The sequence below is a fragment of the Mastigoproctus giganteus genome, chromosome 2 (assembly GCF_048544385.1).
Source record: "Mastigoproctus giganteus isolate SK-2022 chromosome 2, ASM4854438v1, whole genome shotgun sequence".
NCBI lineage: Eukaryota > Metazoa > Arthropoda > Arachnida > Uropygi > Thelyphonidae > Mastigoproctus > Mastigoproctus giganteus.
Window position 1 is genome coordinate 223,215,127 of NC_143576.1, and position 18,958 is coordinate 223,234,084.

General features: G+C 39.6%; 1 protein-coding gene across 1 annotated transcript in view; it reads left to right on the forward strand.

The window, feature by feature from the left end:
- Positions 1 to 5,585: 5,585 nt before the first annotated feature.
- The window catches only part of LOC150090165 (uncharacterized), a 40,724-nt gene continuing 27,351 nt past the window's right edge, over positions 5,586 to 18,958 (forward strand). The window contains exons 1-2 of the mRNA XM_090390184.1: positions 5,586 to 5,778; positions 18,493 to 18,560. Coding sequence (XP_090246310.1) covers positions 5,773 to 5,778; positions 18,493 to 18,560 — 74 coding nt within the window. The 5' untranslated portion in view covers positions 5,586 to 5,772. The remainder of the gene's footprint in view (positions 5,779 to 18,492; positions 18,561 to 18,958) is intronic.

The following is an 18,958-nucleotide window of genomic DNA, read 5'->3' on the forward strand; positions in this document are numbered from 1 at the left end:
CAGAAATGACACCTAAACTTTACGTTATTAAATAGAAAAGGCAATGAACAAAGGAGGATGCCTATGGTGACATGACACTTGTGATGGATAAGTCCCAAATCAGCCTCATGTCTGATGGACGAACTAACTACCCACAATGCATCAAGTAGCAGTACAAGCTTCCCTACTAAAACCGAAACTAGCAAATGGAAGAACTGGAAATACAACTGAAGTATAACAAATACTAACTAATGGAACGATCTTCTAGTACACCCAGTCGGGGTGTTGGGAAGAGCCACATCTTAAATCTGACCTTCTGCCATTTGGTGATCTAAACCGGGTGCCCTAACCTGGTTTCTTTAAATCCCCAACCCCTGGCAGGGGGGAGAGTGGGCGGTTCCTTTCTCCTCCCCTCCCTTGGGTGATATGGCCTATTGGCGACCCCAAAACCGCACTCCCTTGTGTGGATGTTTTTTCCTATTTCCTGGGGGTGGAAGGAAGTTTTTTTTTTCTCTCTCTACTCCCCTCCCCATATTTTCACTTTGGTGGGGCATAGGCATGCCCACTGAAAATGGGGGGTCGCCTTCCTATCCGACCCCTCTTCTTCCTATTTCATCCCCCAGTCTTCACCCTCCCCTCCCAACACTTTCTCTTGTACAGCGACTGCCCCATATGTCCAAATTTAAATCACGTCAAATTTTGCCCGACCTTTTAGGCTCTGTAGAAATAGTTCTTTCATCGTAAAACCCCACGCAGCACTTTCTAAATGCATTTTTCCGAAATCAACCGCGATCGTTCCAACCTTTATTCTAGGTCGTAGCCACCGAAATCCCAGGAAAGTAAGTGGCAGGACCTGCCAGAGTATAATTAGTCTTTTGGTACACCCGTCCGGCGTCCCCGTCGCTAGCTATGGAAATGCCGGGTTCCACCAGGGACCCGGCGGCCACCAGGCCGGATGAACAATGAGCATAACAAACTACATACTACATGACCATTCATTACTTTTAAACCTCTGGCATAGTAGTAGTAGTAGTGGCATGTGATGCAAGAAAGCAAGTGTATGAGCTTATGCAGCATCAGCCAAAAAAAAAAAAAAAAAAAAAATCACACCAACCATTCCCTCCAAATGCCTGTCCAGTTCCTCCTTAAATTTATTTAACCTGTTAATTTCCACAACGACGATTAACCACCTGCTGGCTAAAGGCAAATTTCCGCACATCTATTCTACATCTGTCTTTTCTTAATTTGAATTTATGCCCCCTTAGGTTCGTAATCTGAACAAGTGGAAGGATCCCATCAGAATTCAGCGTGCTCAACCTATTCTCACCTTATACACCTCAATCAGATCACAGCGCAGGTGCCTAGTCTCCAGCCACTGCAATTTGCAGAATTTAAGCCGCTTTTGGTAAGAGGATCCCTTCATTCCCCTCACCAATCTTGTTGCCCTACTCTGTACACGCTCAAGCAAATCTACATCCTTCCTAAAATGAGGCCTCCACACCTGTACGCAGTACTCAAGGCGTGGCCTGACCATTGCCTTATACAGAGGGACAATCACCTCCTTCTCCCTGCTAGCAAAATTCCTATATATCATTGACAAAACCCCATGACCTGCTCTGGCAGCCTGTCTGCATTGCTCAGAAAACTTCATATCTGACTGCACAATTACTCCCAGGTCTTTTTCATTTTCTACCACCTTAAGTGTAGTACCACACAGTTGGTACGTTTCTCTCGGGTTACTTCTACCCATATGCAGTACTTTGCATTTGTCAAGGTTAAACTTCAGTTGCCACTTCTTAGCCCATCTGCCCAAATTATCTAGATTCTGTTGCAGTAGCACACTGCCATTACTGTCATTAACAACCCTGCCAACCTTTGTATCATCTGCAAACTTCGACATTAAGCCTGATATACCTTCATCAATATCATTGATAAATATACAAAACAACAGTGGACCTAACACCGAACCCTGTGGGACTCCACTAATAACATTAGTCCACGAAGAGCAGCACCCATTGATTACCACCCTCTGTCTTCTCCCATTTAACCATCCTTTTATCCATTGTAGCAACTTACCCTTAATACCATTCTGCTCCAATTTGTACAATAGTCTTCCATGCGCAACAGTGTCAAAAGCTTTCCTGACAGGGTACTGTCACTCGATACATGGAACATATGCGGAGATGGAAGAAATCCCTGGAGCTGTCTGACCCTCAACATACCTATACCTATACCTTCTCACCCCCCACCCACTTTCCCTTCTGGTGGGACATGGGCATGCCACATCGAAATCTGGAGTCGTCTTTCCTGTTGGCTCCAATATTTCTGTCTATCTCTCCACAGCCTTCAGTCTCCCTCCCCCACTCTATCTGGTGCAAGCGAATGCCCCACACTTTCCAAACCTAATTACATTCGCCCATTAATATTTCCGGCCTTTCAAATACTAACACTATCCTCACTACGCGATTATTCCCTTTTTTTTTTTTTTTTTTTTAGGTCCTAGCTGCCGAAATCACAGGAAATTAAGCGGCAGGACCTGCCAGAGTAAATCTTAGTCTACTGGTGTTTCCTGGTCTGCCTTCACGGGGCAAAAGTGGGGCAACGTTGGGCCTCTGCAGGGGTCCAGCGGCTAAACGACACCAGACGAACAACGGTACATGACACTACACAAATACAATATCCGCACACTTTTAAATCTCTGGCATTTCCAGTGAACTGGTACACCCACAATGAAAACAACGAGGAGATGGGGGAAACCCCTGGTACCGTTTGACCCTAAACACACTTTGCACTTTACACTATGACCACTTTACTAAATTCAAGGACGGTATTTAAGGAAAGATCCCCCCCCAAAGACGCCCTTTTACAGTGTTTAGGGAAAATAAATAAATAAAAACTATTATTCAGGACAACCTCATCCTCCTATGTGTATTGTGAATGTTCTTTGGTCCGTTTCCTGTTTTGCTGGGCAAATCTGAATTTCCGAGAGAGAAAAAAACCTTGCCCTTCTCTCCTGAGACCGAGTAACTGAGCCATGGAGGAAAAAAAAAAAAAAGTCCATAAAAGTCTCTTGCATTGTTGCCGGAATTTGAAGGCAGGCCTTTTCCACCGAGTGTGGAGAGGAGTGTGATTATAATCACTGTGTCACTCGTGAGGATTAGTTCTCATGGAAAGCAAAATTAACACGAACAATTTTATGTTTTTTTTTTTTTCTGGAGAGGGATTAAGATTTCCTTGTTTGCATTTTATTTGATCATTTAGTGTTTCCCACTTGTTCGCTCTCGTTGGTGACACACTTAGTTCCCCCCCCCCCCACACACATGGCATGGAAAAGACATGAGTTCGAATTTCGTTAATGAACTCCAGGAATTTTTATGTTTTTTTTTGTTTTTTTTTTTCTTTTCTCAACGTGGTTGAGTTAGCTCGTCTCAGGCGGAGGTAGCATGGGCTTCTTTCTTCGGGAAACTGGGGTTTTTCGTCCAGCAAATAGTTAATCGACAAGAGAACAAACCAATTTAGAGACATGTTATCTATACAGGGTGATTCACTACCAGTGCGACAAACTTGCAGGAGGTGTAGGGGGCACAAAGACGAATCGGAATCACATAGCATTGCAGGGTACCTTCGTCATGCGGTAGAGGACGTTGAACGGGAGGTCGCGTGAACAGCGATCCCGCTGGAAGTCAGCATTTGCGAACCGGTTCCCGAGGCAGTAGGATGGACGAGGATTCAAACGTTGAACTGGCCGACATGCACCTCGCGTATGGAGCTGCGGACTGTAATGGGCGCGCCGCTCTGCGCTTGTACCAGGAACGTTTCCCGCACAGGCGTGCTCCTCATCATATGATTTTCGCACGTGTGCACAGAAGGTTACGTGAGACTGGTTGTTTCATGAGAGGTACCATGAATCGAGAGCGAACGACGAGGACGCCAGACAATGAGGAGAATGTCCTACGTCTTGCAGAAGGCAATCCGAGTACGAGTACTCGAGCGATAGGTCAACGATTCAAACGATCCAAATCCACTGTATCGAGAATACTGTCAACAAACCAAATGAATTCATACCATCTGCAACGCGTCCAATCATTGGAGCCTGCGGATCACCACTCCGGAGGACTTTTGCTACTTGGTTTCTTCAACAGAAACGGTTCGCAAATGCTGACTTCCAGCGGGATCGCTGTTCACGAGACCTCCCATTCAACGTCCTCTACCGCATGACGAAGGCATTTCGGACCCTGCAATGCTATGTGATTCCGATTCGTCTTTGTGCCCCATACACCTCCTGCAAGTTTGTCGCACTGGTAGTGAATCACCGTGTATAATATCGGTGTAAATGTACCATAGTTAACCCATAAATTTGAACTACGTATGTAGTGTAATAGGCATCGTTTTAATTGTATCTCATATTGTGGTTGCCTTCACAACGAGATAGCTGCTATTGCATTCAAATAAATAACGCTTCGCTAGTAGAGAAGACTGCTGTTATTTATTTTCAGCGGATACCACCACCCAGACGATCGTTTCGAAGCTAGTGGGCGGGCGGGTACCCTGGTAATGCAACATGCCATCACAGTTGTTGCCTTGTGCATTTATTTTTCTAGAGACATATTATATACGACGCAATATGGCCTAAGTAGCTGATTCGCATAAAACTCACCTACTTGTTCAAAAAGGTAAACTTTTAGATTTTACGGTCAGGACCGTGCCGAGCCATTTTATTACCTGAGGTAAGAATGAAAAATTGCGCCCTCCCCTAAAATATTAAAAAAAAAATAATAATTAATTTAAAAAAAAGTATGACATTTAAAATACATTACTGGTACATATTTTAATAAAGATAAAAGAACGACAAAAAAAAAATAAAATAAAAACTGTTTAAAATGATTTTTATCCTCATAAGCAGTATTTATTATAAATATATAACAGATTTATTTATGGCGTCATTCATTTCAAAAATTATTTAATCTTTCTTTTGGCACCCCTTTCAGCTTTTAATCTGTGGAAAGAGCCTCGTTCGCCTCACCCTCGGCAGGGCTCTGTTTACGGTACACTACCGTGGTCTGCACGCGTGGCACAGTGATATCGTTTCCGTCCTTCCAACACTAGGTAGAAAAGACTCCGGTTCAAATCCTGTCGATGATGCTAGGAACTTTATTATTATTATTAGCCATAAGATGCAAGAAAGCCTGAGGCTTATGCTGCACCAGCCAAAAAAAGTCCCGTGTTACCCTGAGTGAGTGAGAGAGAGACAGAGAAAGAAAGTCAGAAGTAGAAGGGAATCACCAAGAAAGAAGAATGATGATATCCAGCTCAGCAAGCCCATACTCACTAGATGTGAGCCCCTGGGGTTTTTGTAGGCTTTTTCAGTACGTGGCTGAGTTAGTCGGTCTCAGGCGTAGATAGCAAGGTTTTTGTCCCTGGAAAACTCGGGTTTTTCGTCCAGCAAAAGCGACCAGAGAACACACGCCATTTACAGACACAATACACATAGGTTGTTGAAACTTAATTTCTAGTTGACAAACGATAGTTTATGTACACTACAGTAAAATCTACATTAGACCGAGCAGAGGGCGCATAAGGTGATTAGTTCAGTAAGCAAGGCGGAGGTTAGTGGATGTAACCAGAGCGTATTTTCGCGTACTGTGTTATAATTTTAATGGGCCGTGTAAGTGATGATGTGATATGTTTAGGCGTAAATGATATCTGACGTGTTTGCAATATATGGCTGAGTGCCATATGAATTAAACAGATGTAATTTTCCTCTGAGTATGGACTTCACCTTAATAATGTTAAATGGTGGTAGGTTGTGTTTATTGCTAATTTACATATTTGAGTGTAAGGGTCAACCCCATGTGGGGAATTAGAGTTTCAGCAAATAGGCTTGTTTAGTTATTTATTTCAATTTATATTGCCATGTAGAGAAAATAACACCAAAAAGGTGATAAAAATTTAAGAAATTAAAAGATAATACATAAATATGTGCATCACTTTAAAAAGAGATTACAAAAAAACTATAAAAAATACAATATTTACAGTGTGGTTTACTGGTTGCAGTGTTACACACAAGCTTATTATTAATGAAAACTTATGAACTGGCAAAAATGAGGTTTATAAATTGAACAACTATGCAAACATGAAACAAGAAAAAGATTCAAAATAACTCCAATTTAATTTATAAACTGGTAAAGAGATCTTTTTTAAAATATGGTTATGATGCAAATAAATTGGGATCAGTTTGGTTAACTAATCTCATAAGTTCTGTTGTAAAATAAGAATAAATGAATTATATTTTGGTGGCTGAGGCCAGAAGAGTTTGACTTTATTGTAACTGTTTTATTGCAGCTAATATGTCAGTGGAACTGCTAAGAATCAGCCATGCACTTTTTGTAACAGTATGCATGCCCAATCTCCCAATCTCGTTGCATATGCTACCGCAGAACAGCATTTGGTTTTATCCTAGTCAGGGCCCATAAGACAGTATTTTCCAACCTGCAGTCCATTGTAAATTATGAAATTGAAGCTAAAACAGCTTTTTTGTGGCAAACAACAATCCCATTAACAAAGATGGGAGATAACAAGTATACCTATAACAACCTAACGTATACTATATATGGTAAGTATGAGTACTTATGATTGTGTTTAAAAAAATAATTAGTAATATATTTGCAGGTATAGTTGAGATTTTTTATGGTCCATTACCTGAAATTATAAAAGTGGACTATGGTTACTGTATCAAATACAAGTGATCCATATCTGAATAAAGGTTGAGAAACACTGCCATAAGGGATACACTCCAGGGGGCTTACATTGATAAATACCAGAAAACGTTAAATATAAATAAGGCCATATATATGAGAAATAAACTAAGCTAATTATCCTATACTGCTATGATGCTTGCCTTCCTGTAAAATAATGTGTGTTTAAATAATGTGCACACTACTCTTTGTCGTATCACTGATATATCACTATCTATCACTTGTTTGGAGAGGAGGCTGTAATTAGCCAATCTCAAGTAGGGGAATGGGGTTTTTTCCTGTGGCTTACATGGAGTTTTTCAACTTACACATTCATATTGATCCATGAACATATACTTCCACAGAAAAAACTGTGTGTACAGAAAGGACAGACAGGATAAGAAGGGAGGAGAGGTTATCTGTTGGTTAGGAAATATATAAAATCTAATGCAATGCACTGTTGCGTCAGTTTGATCTGACATAAGTACTGGGAAAGCAAAAATGAGAGTAGGAGTATTTAGCATTAGCAAGGGCACATGATGCAAGAAAGCAAGCTTATATAGCATCAGCCAAAAAAAAAAAAAAAAAAACACACACACACACCCTCTCATTTCACCCGTCCACTTGCTCCAAATGTTTGTCTAGTTCTGCCTTGAATCTGTTTAAGCTATCGACTTCTACAAGTTTGTTCCAGCAATAAACCACCCGAAGGCTAAAGGCAAACTTCCGCGCACCTATCCTACAACTGTCTTTCCTCAATTTGAATTTATGTCCTCTCAGACAATTATTCTGAGCAAGAGGAAGAATCCCATCAGCATTGACTATATATAGGCCTAATGACTCTGATGAGTACAACGAACAACTGTACAGGAAATTAGAATGGACCAGTAAATCAGTGTCTTATAATAGGGGATTTTAACTTTCCAGATATTGACTGGAACTTGTGGTTTGGTCACTTGCACACTATCAAGACTTTTGTAGATTTACTGGATGACTGTTTTCTATAACAGCATGTGTGAGAGGCAACCAGAGGGAGTAATACTCTTGATCTGATTATCAGCAGTGATTATTCATGCATTAAGAAACTGCAGATAAAAGAACAACTAGGTGGCAGTGATCATAGTGTGCTGATGTGGGATTTACTCAAAGATGTAATTACTGACACGGGTAAAGAGAAGAGTTTTTGCCTTAGTAAAGGTGGTTACAGTGGCCTTAGACAGTTTTTAAATTCTATACAGGGGGACAAACTGATGATGTTACCAACAGCAAATTCTAAATGGGAAGCATTCAAGGAAGTAGTCTTGGAAGCTACTCTGCTAGGCTTTTCGTGCCAACTAAAATACTGTTCAAGATTTAGACCTAAATGGATGTCAGATGAACTGGTGAGACTCGTAACAGAGAAGAAAAATGCATGTGATGCAAATAAATTATCAGGCGACACAGAAACCTGTGGTAGATATAAACTAGTCTGTAATCAAGTAACAAAGGAGGTTAGACAGGTGAAGGCAGATTATGAGAAATCTTTGGCAAAGGATGCAAAGAAAAACAGCAAAGACTTCTTTACTTATGTAAACTCGAGAAGGAAGGGGGTAAATCAGATTGGTCCATTTGATATCAATGGTTTGACTGCTGATGATCCTGCTCAGGTAGCTGACAAACTGAATGAGTATTTTGCATCTACATTCACACATGAGGAATTCTGTAGAGAAGTGGAGGCTAGTAGTTTCTCTAACTGTAATAGGGAGCTAAATGATTATGTAATAACTGAGAGGAAAGTGGAGAATAAATTGTTGAAGTTAAACATAAGAAAAGCACCTGTCTAGTTATATTTCTAGACAGGTGCTTTTCTATCTAGATCTAGTCATATTAAAGGGAGGCAGCACAGGAAGTAAACAAACCCGTAGCTATAATTATGAGAGCATCCCTGGATTCAGGGGAATTCCCAAGGACTGGAGAAATGCAAATGTATCCCCAATTCACAAAGGGGGATGAAAGGGTGACATGAGTAATTGCCTGTCATTTAACTTGTGTTCAGGGAAAGTTGTTTGTTTGTTATTTGGTTTTTAGGAGCATTAGCAACTAAGGCCATATTGCTCCGGGATATGCGGTGGTCATTCCCTGACCTTTCCACATCCTCAGTATTTCAGGGAAAGTAATGGAGTCACTGGTTGAAGAAGCAATGCAGGATTATCTAGACAAGACTGCAGAGTTCAGATACAACACGGGTTTGTTAAGGGGGAAATCTTGACTGACCAGTTTGATTGTGTAATGCAATGTGGTCACAAAGGAGCTGTATGCAAAAAATAATTTTTAGCATTAGCATTAGCATTAGTAGAGGCATATGATGCAAGAAAGCAAGCTTATTCAGCATCAGCCAAAAAAAATAAATAAATAAAAATAAAAAAACACAGACCACTCCCATTTCACCCCTCCGTTCGTTCGAAATACCTGTCCAGTTGAGCTTTAAATTTGTTTAGGCTATCAACTTCAACAACAAGTGATGGAAGTCGGTTCCACCAACCAACCACCCGCTGGCCAAAGGCAAATTTCCGCACATCTATCCGACATCCGTCCTTCCTCAATTTGAATTTATGCCCTCTGAGGTGATTATTCTGAGAAAGATGAAGAATCCCATTGGCATTGAGCATGCTCAAACCATTCAAAGCCTTATACACCTCTATCAGATCACCTCGCCGGTGCCTAGTCTCCAGACTCTGTAATTTGCAAAACGTAAGCCTTTCTTCGTAAGAGCAACCCTTTGTTCCATTTACTAATCTTGTTGCCCTTCTCTGTACCCGTTCCAGCAGCTCTACATCCTTCTTGAAATGAGGCCTCCAGACCTGTATACAGTACTCAAGATGTGGCCTAACCATTGCCTTATACAAGGGAATAATCACCTCCTTATCCCTGCTAGAAAAATTCCTGTATATCATTGACAAGACACCATGAGCTACTCTTGCAGCTCGTCTGCACTGCTCAGAGAACTTCATATCTGCCTGCACAATTACCCCCAGGTCCTTTTCATTCTCCACCACTGTCAGTGTAGTACCGCAGAGTTGATACATTGCTCTGGGGTTACTGTTACCCATATGTAGTACTTTACATTTGTCAATGTTAAACTTCATTTGCCACCTCTCAGCCCATCTGTTCAACCTTTCCAGATCCTGTTGCAGCAGCATAGCGTCAGTAGTGTCCTTAACGACCCTGCCAACCTTTGTATCATCTGCAAACTTAGACATTAAACTTGATATCCCATCATCAATATCATTCATAAACACCGAAAACAACAATGGACCCAACACTGAACCTTGAGGAACTCCACTAATAACATTAGTCCACGTTGAGCAGTGTCCATTGATTACCACTCTCTGTCTTCTGCCACTCAACCATCCCCTTATCCATAGCAGCAATTTGCCTCCAATGCCACACTGCTCCAATTTGTGCAGCAGTCTTCCATGTGCAACAGTATCAAAAGCCTTTCTAAGATCCAAATATATAATATCAAAGTTATTCCCTGCATCCAGTTCTTTTGTGACTACATCATAGTATCCAATCAAATTGGTCAGGCAAGACCTGCCCTTAACAAAACCATGCTGCGTCTGAGCTATAACTGAATTCTTGTCTAGATGATCCTGCAGTGCTTCTTTAACCAGTGCCTCCATTAATTTACCTGGAACAGAAGTTAAACTAACAGGTCTATAATTACTTGTGTCAGCCTTTGATCCTCCTTTGTGAATTGGGGTTACATTTGCACATCTCCAGTCTATGGGTACCTCCCCTGAGTCCAAAGAAGCTCTCATAATTATGGCTAGGGGTTTGCATATTTCCTTTGCTGCCTCCTTTAATATAACTGGATAGATCCCATCCACCCCAGGTGCCTTTTTTATGTTTATCCTCAACAATCTCTCCTCCACTTCCCTCTCAGTTATTACAAAATCATCCAGCTCACTGCCAATGTTTACTTTACCTACATCATTCTCCTTCCTGAATAACTCCTCATGCGTGAATGTAGATGCAAAATACTCGTTTAGATTGTTAGCCACCTGAGCAGGATCCTCAACTGTTGAACCATCAATATCCAGTGGACCAATCTGATTCATCCCTTTCCTTCTCGAGTTCAAGTATATAAAGAACTCCTTTCTGTTTTTCTTTGCATCCTTTGCCAAGGATTTTTCGTAGTCTGCCTTTGCCTGCCTAATCTCCTTTGTGACTTGGTTACAGACCAACTTATATCTATCATAGGCTTCCATGTCACCCATTAATTTGTATGTATCCCATGCATTTTTCTTCTCTACCACATGTCTCATTAGTCCATCTGACAACCATTTAGGCCTAAACCTTGAACAATATTTCTTAGTTGGTATGTAAAGCCTGGTAGCCACCAAGATTAGTTCCTTGAATGCTTCCCATTTTGAGTTTGCTGTTGGTAACATCATCAGTTGGTCCCACTGTATAGAATTTAAATACTGTCTCAGACCATCATCGTCGCCTTTACGAAAACAAAAACCCTTCCCTTTACCTCTGATGGTAGTTACCTCCTTGAGTAAATCCCACTTCAACACACTGTGATCACTGCCACCTAGTGGTTCATTTATCTGCAGGTTCGTAATGCATGAAGAATCACTACTGATAATCAGATCAAGAGTATTGCTCCCTCTTGTTGCCTCACGAACATGCTGATGTAGAAAACAATCATCCAATAAATCCACAAAAGCCTTGCTAGTGTGCGAGTGACCAACCCACAAATTCCAGTCAATATCTGGGAAATTAAAATCCCCCATTATAAGACTCTCTGATTTACTGGCCCACTCTATTTCCCTGTACAATATATTATTATACTCATCAGAGTCATTAGGCCTATAGCACACTCCTACTCTCAATTTTGATTTCCCTATGCTTATGTCACACCAAACTGACTCGACACTGCCCTGTCCATCGATGTCAACTGGCTTCACTTCCTTTGACTTTATGTGTTTCTTAATTAATAGCATAACCCCTCCTCTCCTCCTGTCCTGTCTATCCTTTCTATATACGGCGCATTATAGCCTTAGTTGCTAGTGCGCCAATAAAACCCAAATCAATCAATCAATCCTTTCTATATACATTGTATTCCCCAAATTCCAGTTCCGCATTACCTACATCTGCGTGACACCACGTCTCTGATATCCCAACAATATCTGCCTTTGATGTTTTGAGCAATACCTCAAATTCATCAAATTTATTTACCAAACTCCTAGCATTGGTGTACACGCAGGTATACATGCACCTGTTTCTATTCTTAGCTACCCTAACACAACCCATGTGTTTACTTGTAGCGCAATGACTACCAGCAGTCTCTGAAATATCCTGCATCTTGTTTTTCAGACTTCTGCTCATTTGAATAGAAGCAGTGCAAGAATCACTTCCACCTCTGCCAGTGGCTACTGTTAATCTATTAGTCCTTGTATCCCCCCCAACTAGCAGTTTTCTGACCCACCTAACACTGCCTCGACAGCATCAGCAAAAATTCTTGCACCCTTTCTATTTAAGTGTATCCCATCCCTGTAGAAGCAATCTCTCCTGTTAACAAGTACAGTCCAGGCTGAAAAAAATTCTACCCCTTGAGCCTTGCACAATCCCTCCAGGGCCGAATTGATCGACAAGGCTCTCATCATATACTCCCTCCTATCGTGTCTGGGCAGAATTGCGGACACTTTCAAGTTCAACCCTAATTCACGGCTTTTTTTCAACAGTGACCTGTACTTGCTAAGTAATTCCGCCGGTCTCCTACTCTTAATATCATTAGTGCCAACGTGTACAACTATATCACCTTTTGTGCCCGAAATGAATGATATCGAAATGATAATTTCGATATCATTCATTAAGCACCAGTTATAGTGAACACTGATTATTAGAATCAGCTGCTTTATGGAATCAAATTTCAAAGAACCGATTCAAAATGCTAAAATGCACTACACTTTCATTGTTTATTAGAATCACATCTTCAGTTATAAGAATCAGTTTTGAACACCTCTGTTATATTTTTCTGGAGGTCACATTTATTTATTTTTTTATTTATTATTTATTTTTTTTTATGAAAATCCCAAACACAAAAGGTATCAAAACCTATAGTACCTAGTACCATGCATGGATTGAAGGAGAAGTGTTGGGGGGATGCCAGAAACTTTGCTCTAGAGACTAAACATGGGTTTCACCACTTCAAGCCTCCAATAAACAAAGTGGTGGTATTGCACCAGTTGATAAGAGTCATCTGCCACCTATTTATAGAGGTCACAACTATAAAGCAGTAAAAACAGTTTGCAGTTTCTGGTTTATTGGGCTTTTCTGTTAGTGCAATAAACAGGTAGTAAACTCGATCTTATTGCATTTGCGATAATACCAATAGCTGGTATTCTGTGGTTTCACGTTATTATGGTGAAATGTGTTTTCCCCTTAATTGAAATCAAAGGGAAGTGGCAGTAAAATTCGAGTGCCCCAGTCATCTTTATCAAAATTATTAAAATCACGTCACACATTAAACTCAAATGTGATTAGTGAAACCAGAAAAAGGAAATGTGAAGAGAAGTGCCAAACAGTAGATGAAGCTTTGTTTGTGCACCAATCAATTGTGGCATTCTTCAAAAAGCTATTGATTTTTGCTGAAAAACTATACCCAGAATTCAAGGTGACAGACAGCTGGTTGATAAGATGGAAGGTGAGGCGTGATATTGTTTAAAAAAAACTTCGCAGAGAAAAACAGGATTCTGATGGTTCTGCAGCTGACACCTGGTTGAAAAACCCTTGTAAACTGTGTTAAGCACTTATAATCCTGAAGACGTTTTTAATACAGATGAAACAGGGTTGTACTACAGGGCTACCCCAGACCATTGCATGATTTTTAAAAATTCTTCTACATTTGTAGGAAAGAAGGACAAGATTACAGTTCTTTTAATATGCAACATGATGGGAACAATCAAGATAAAGCTGGTTAGTTATAGGAAGAGTAAATCGCCTAGATTAAAGGAGTAAAGCAGCTGCCTGTTGAATATGCCAATAATGCAAATGCTTGGATGACAGCTTCTCTATTTGAAGATTATCTTCATAAATGGAATTTACAATTGGATAAGAAAAACAAAAAAAATTGCATTGGTTTTGGTCAGCTGTCCAGCTCATCCAAAGTTGACTTTCAAAAACATTGAATTAGATTTTCTACCTTCAAATACCATATCACTGATTCAACCTCTCAGTCAGAGAATAATAAAAACCTTTAAGACCTTTTATAGATCAGATATGAGGCGAAGGATCATAATAATAATAATAGTAATAGAGGCATGTGATGCAAGAAAGCAAGAGTATGAACTTATGTAGCATCAGCCAAAAAAAAAAAAAAAAAAATTCACATAACCATTCCCTCCAAATGTTGTACAGTTCCTCCCTGAATTTGTTCAAGCCATCAATTTCCACAATGACAGATGGAAATTTGTTCCAGCAACTAACCACCCACTGGCTACAGGCAAACATCTGCACATCCACTCTACAACTGCCCCTCCTTGACTTGAATTTAGGCCCCCTTTGGTTCGTAATCTCAGCAAGTGGAAGAATCCCATCAGAATTCAGCATGCTCAATATCATCCAGTCTATAGATGAAGGTTTGGGAGCACCTCCAATATCGTAAAGCAGATAACTGTACTAGATGCACTTCATATGACAATGAGTGCCTGGAATGAAGTTTCCAAAACCAGCATTAGCAACTGTTTCAAAAAATGTGGATTAATTATTCATGATGGTCAACTAAGTCATGATACTGATCACATTGAAAAGTCTGAAGATATGGGTGAACAGGAGTTTAATGATTGAATGGACATAGATGGTGATCTACAAATTACTACATCTTTAACAGATGACGAAATTGCCCAGTCTGCTACTGATAATTTCGTCAAGGAGGAGGAGGAAAATGAAGATGAAATCAAACAAATTCCAGTTTAAAAATGGCAAACTTGTGAAGCTATAGTCATCCTGAAGAGAGCGTTGGAAGAAGCTGATGTAAGTGAACGTGAATGTAGACTGTTATACAATATTCAAAAATCTATAAGTAGACATTGTAGTGATAATTTAAAGCAATCTAAAATAAATGACTATTTTAAATTATAATCATATTACAGTGTTATGTTTAATATGTATATTAATCAAACTATGTACGTAAGTGTAAATTTATTTTTTTTGTTAACCTGTGGATAATATTCTTCTGATTTTCATGTATCATTTAATTGGTAATAAACCTTTGGCAATAAAGTGTAAATTTGTGCTTTATATCTTTATTTTTATAGCCTCTGGATAATATGTGCGATTTTCACTTATTAGAATCGCCGTTTATTAGAATCAAAACTCAATTTGCAAACATGATTGCTATAACCAGCGCTTACTGTACTTCAATTTCAGGAAAGCTTTTGATACTGTTGCACATAGAAGGCTGCTGTACAAATTGGAGCAGTATGGCATTAAGGGAAAGTTGATGCTATAGATAAAAGGATGGTTGAGCATAAGAACACAGTGAGTGGTAATCGATGGATGCTGTTCATTGTGGACTAATGTTAATAGTGGAGTTCCCCAGGGTTTGGTGTTGGGACCATTGTTGTTTTCTGTATTTATCAGTGATATTGATGAAAGTATAATACACTTAATGTCCAAGTTTGCAGATGATACAAAGGTTGGCAGGGTTGTTAATGACAGTAATGATGGTATACAGCTGCAACAGGATATAGAAAAGTTGGGCAGATGGACTGAGAGGTGGCAACTGAAGTTAACATTGACAAATACAGAGCACTGCATATGGATAGCGGTAACCCCAGAGTAACGTACTGTGTGGTACTTCACTCAGGGGAGTGGAGAATGAAAAAGACTTGTGGGGTAATTGTCATCAGATATGAAGTTTTCAGAGCGGTCAATGATATACAGGAACTTTGCTAGCAGGGATAAGGAGGTGATTATTCCTTTGTATAAGGCAATGGTCAGGCCACACCTTGAGTACTGCATACAGGTTTGGAGGCCTTATTTAAGTGGAATGTAGAGCAGCTGAAACGGGTGCAGAGAAGGGCAACGAGATTGGTGAGGGTAACAAAGAGGTGTTCTTACCAAAAAAGGCTTAAGTTCTGCAAATTGAAGGGTCTGGAGACTAGGCACATGCGAGGTGATCTAATTGAGGTGCTTAAGGCTATAAATGGTTTCAGCAAGCTCAATGCTGGTGGGATTCTTCCTCTTGCTCAGATTATGCATTTGAGGGGACATAAATTCAAATTGAGGAAAGGCAGTTGCAGAATAGATGTGCAGAAATTTGGCTTTAGCCAGTGAGTGGTTAATTGCTGGAATAAACTTCCATCTGTCATTGCGGAAGTTGATAGCTTTAGTAAATTCAAGGAAAAACTGGAGAAACGTTCGGAGCAAATGGAAAGGTGAATGGGAAGTAGTTTTTTTTTTTTGACTGATGCTGTATACACTTGCTTCCTTGCATCATATGCCAATGCTAATGAGCAACAATCTTTGGTGTTAAAGCAATAATTTGAATTTTTTGCCCTTTGCTGATGAGAGAGAGAGAGCTGCTGCTCTCCTCTTTACGTCCTGTATCACCACAATTGTTTTGCACAATGCAATGGCTTAGGATATCCTACTTGCTGGTTAAAGTTTGGTGGTTGTGTGCTGGAAACTTCATCAGATGGCAACATCTGGTGCCATCTTATGAAGAATTTTGTCAGATTACAACTTGGTGAGTTGTCATTATCCCCAACATTGAAGAATTTCCTCATTCCTGTCAATCTTCAAACCCGGCCATGGAACTAGTTGAGAAAATGTGATTCCTGCCTCTCAACCTAGTCCTGTGACAGGGTTTGGGGTAGGAGTTATTGAAATGGAGTTCCCCCCCCCTTTTTTTTTTTGTTCACCAAGGCTTTATGATGTCTAATGAGATGGGGGTTCTAGTAGGTAAATTCTTCTTTATATAATTTTTAAGAAATTTTCATCTGACCAGCATTTGTTTTATTAGATTTTATTACATTTTGTTTCACTACTAATCAGTAGTTTCTAAGAAGTATTGGCAGCATGATACAAGGAAGTGAAACTTATACAGCACCACAGTGTGTTGGAGGGAGAGGAAATCGCCATTCCTTTCGGAAGTTTGTACAACCCCCCCTTGTTCAACACCACAACATTAAATTTAATTTTATTCCAGCAATTAATTATTCCAACAAGTTGGTGGAATATATTGTTATTGATATTTTATTTTACCTTTATTTTCCAAATGTTTGAACTTTTTAACGTTCTTAATTTAAAAGAGACAGCATGCATATATTTTCCCTATGCATTGGGTTAAATGGTTAAAGAATGCAGGGCCATCTAGACAGGAATACAATTATACTGCAGTCACAGCATGGATTTATTAAGGGAAGATCTTGTCTGACCAATCTGATATACCAAGATGCAGTAAGTAGCAAAGGCATTTGATGCAAAAAATAATTTTGATATTATGTACTTTGATTTTAGGAAAGCTTTTCAAAATTGTTGCACATAAGTCAGCTATATGAATGGGAACAATGTGGAATTAAATGCAAGTTACTGCAATGGATAAAGAGATGGTTGAGTGTGAAAGGCAGAGAGTGGTTAATAATGGACATTGCTCTTTATAGATTTACTTGGTAGGTACCCCTCCTTTGGGGGGAGGGGTACCTGCCAAGTAAATCTGATCGGTCACGACAGTGACATCACCCGTGGCGTCTGCCAGAGGCACTTCCCAATCTCAGACCACTAGTCTGTGTGTAGCACTCACTAGTAGTATGATTAGATTAGAGCACGTGACGCATTTTTCGTGACCAGTACGTTATCTCGAGTTCTAACCTTTTGGAATTTTTGAATAGTATGGAGTCACAATCATACTTCCTGACCAGAGGCTATTATCAATTTCGGGAATCTTCTTAATCCTCTGACTGGCTATGGAAAGCATATTGACTAGCACAACATTCTTGGAATGTGGCTCCATAGGTTTTATGGACACCACTAATGTTGTGGAACGGTAATCCCTTTCACCCTTAATTCGCGCTTTCTAATTACCTAAAGGCCAGAGGTGAGAACAATGCATACACAGTTGTCTCTCCTAATCCGTTCGTTACATGGAAATTATTTTCGTTCAACGGAAACTACTGTATTTTAAATGTAATCATCAAGAGGAATTTTAAAAAAATCGGTATAAAGAAGTTGGTTAAACAGAGGTCCGACTGTAATTAAATAAAAAATTAAGCAATAAATAATAAAATAAAATAATTGTTTTATTTTATTTTATTATTGCACCATTAAAATTCTGGGAATGGGGCGGCGCTCACCCCACCGTACTTTCGGCTCTGGATACTCAATAATTGCATCCAGGATTTCATTTGTAAAATAAATGATCATCTCAACAGTGGGCTCTCAAATTTTCAAAAAATATAACAATGGGCTCTCGCGAGCCCACTATAGCTCACCACTGAGTATAACTGTATTCCTGTCCAGATGGTTCTGCATTACTTCTTTAACCAGTGACTCCGTTATTTCCCTTGGAGTATCATTAATTGGCTTTTTTAACATAATTTTGGTATTTCTATTAGTAAATTATGCAAGGAAATGTGATTGTACAAAGTCGACAAAAAAAAATAATAATAAAAATAAAACTGCCCACCTCTTCTGTTTTAGCCCACTAACAATTTGTCCAGTCCTTCCTTATAATCATCAGAATATTAAGGTTTGATTTGCTGACAGTACATAAAAGATTTTCTTTCAGAAGGATATCACTACAGATAATGTTGAAATGGAGGATGTTTCTACAAATCTAGATTCAAGCAGCAACAAGTAAGTAGTAAAATTTCTAATGGCTGTTTTTATTTAATCTTTAAATTGTGAATACAGTTTTGAAGAAAGTGCAGTAAAAACTTGTTCAAAGAGTAAGTACTTGAAATGTTGTCCTAGAATTCTTTCAGCTGCTGATGAAATCATTGCAGACAACCTACAATTTAACCAGAACTGACATTTATATAACACTTTTTAGAGGACTGAAGATATGGCAGATGGAGAAATCCAGGCTGTAAGGAGTCGGGGGTGGGGAGCTCCTGTAGAACTGACATTCAGCAATTTTTGTAGTTTTAACTTTGCTGGAGTATGTTCTGTTTGTATTCCAGCTTGACCACTAAGTCAGAGTTTATAATTAATCATTTCAACATGAGCATGTTAACTGTATTTAGCAGTCATGC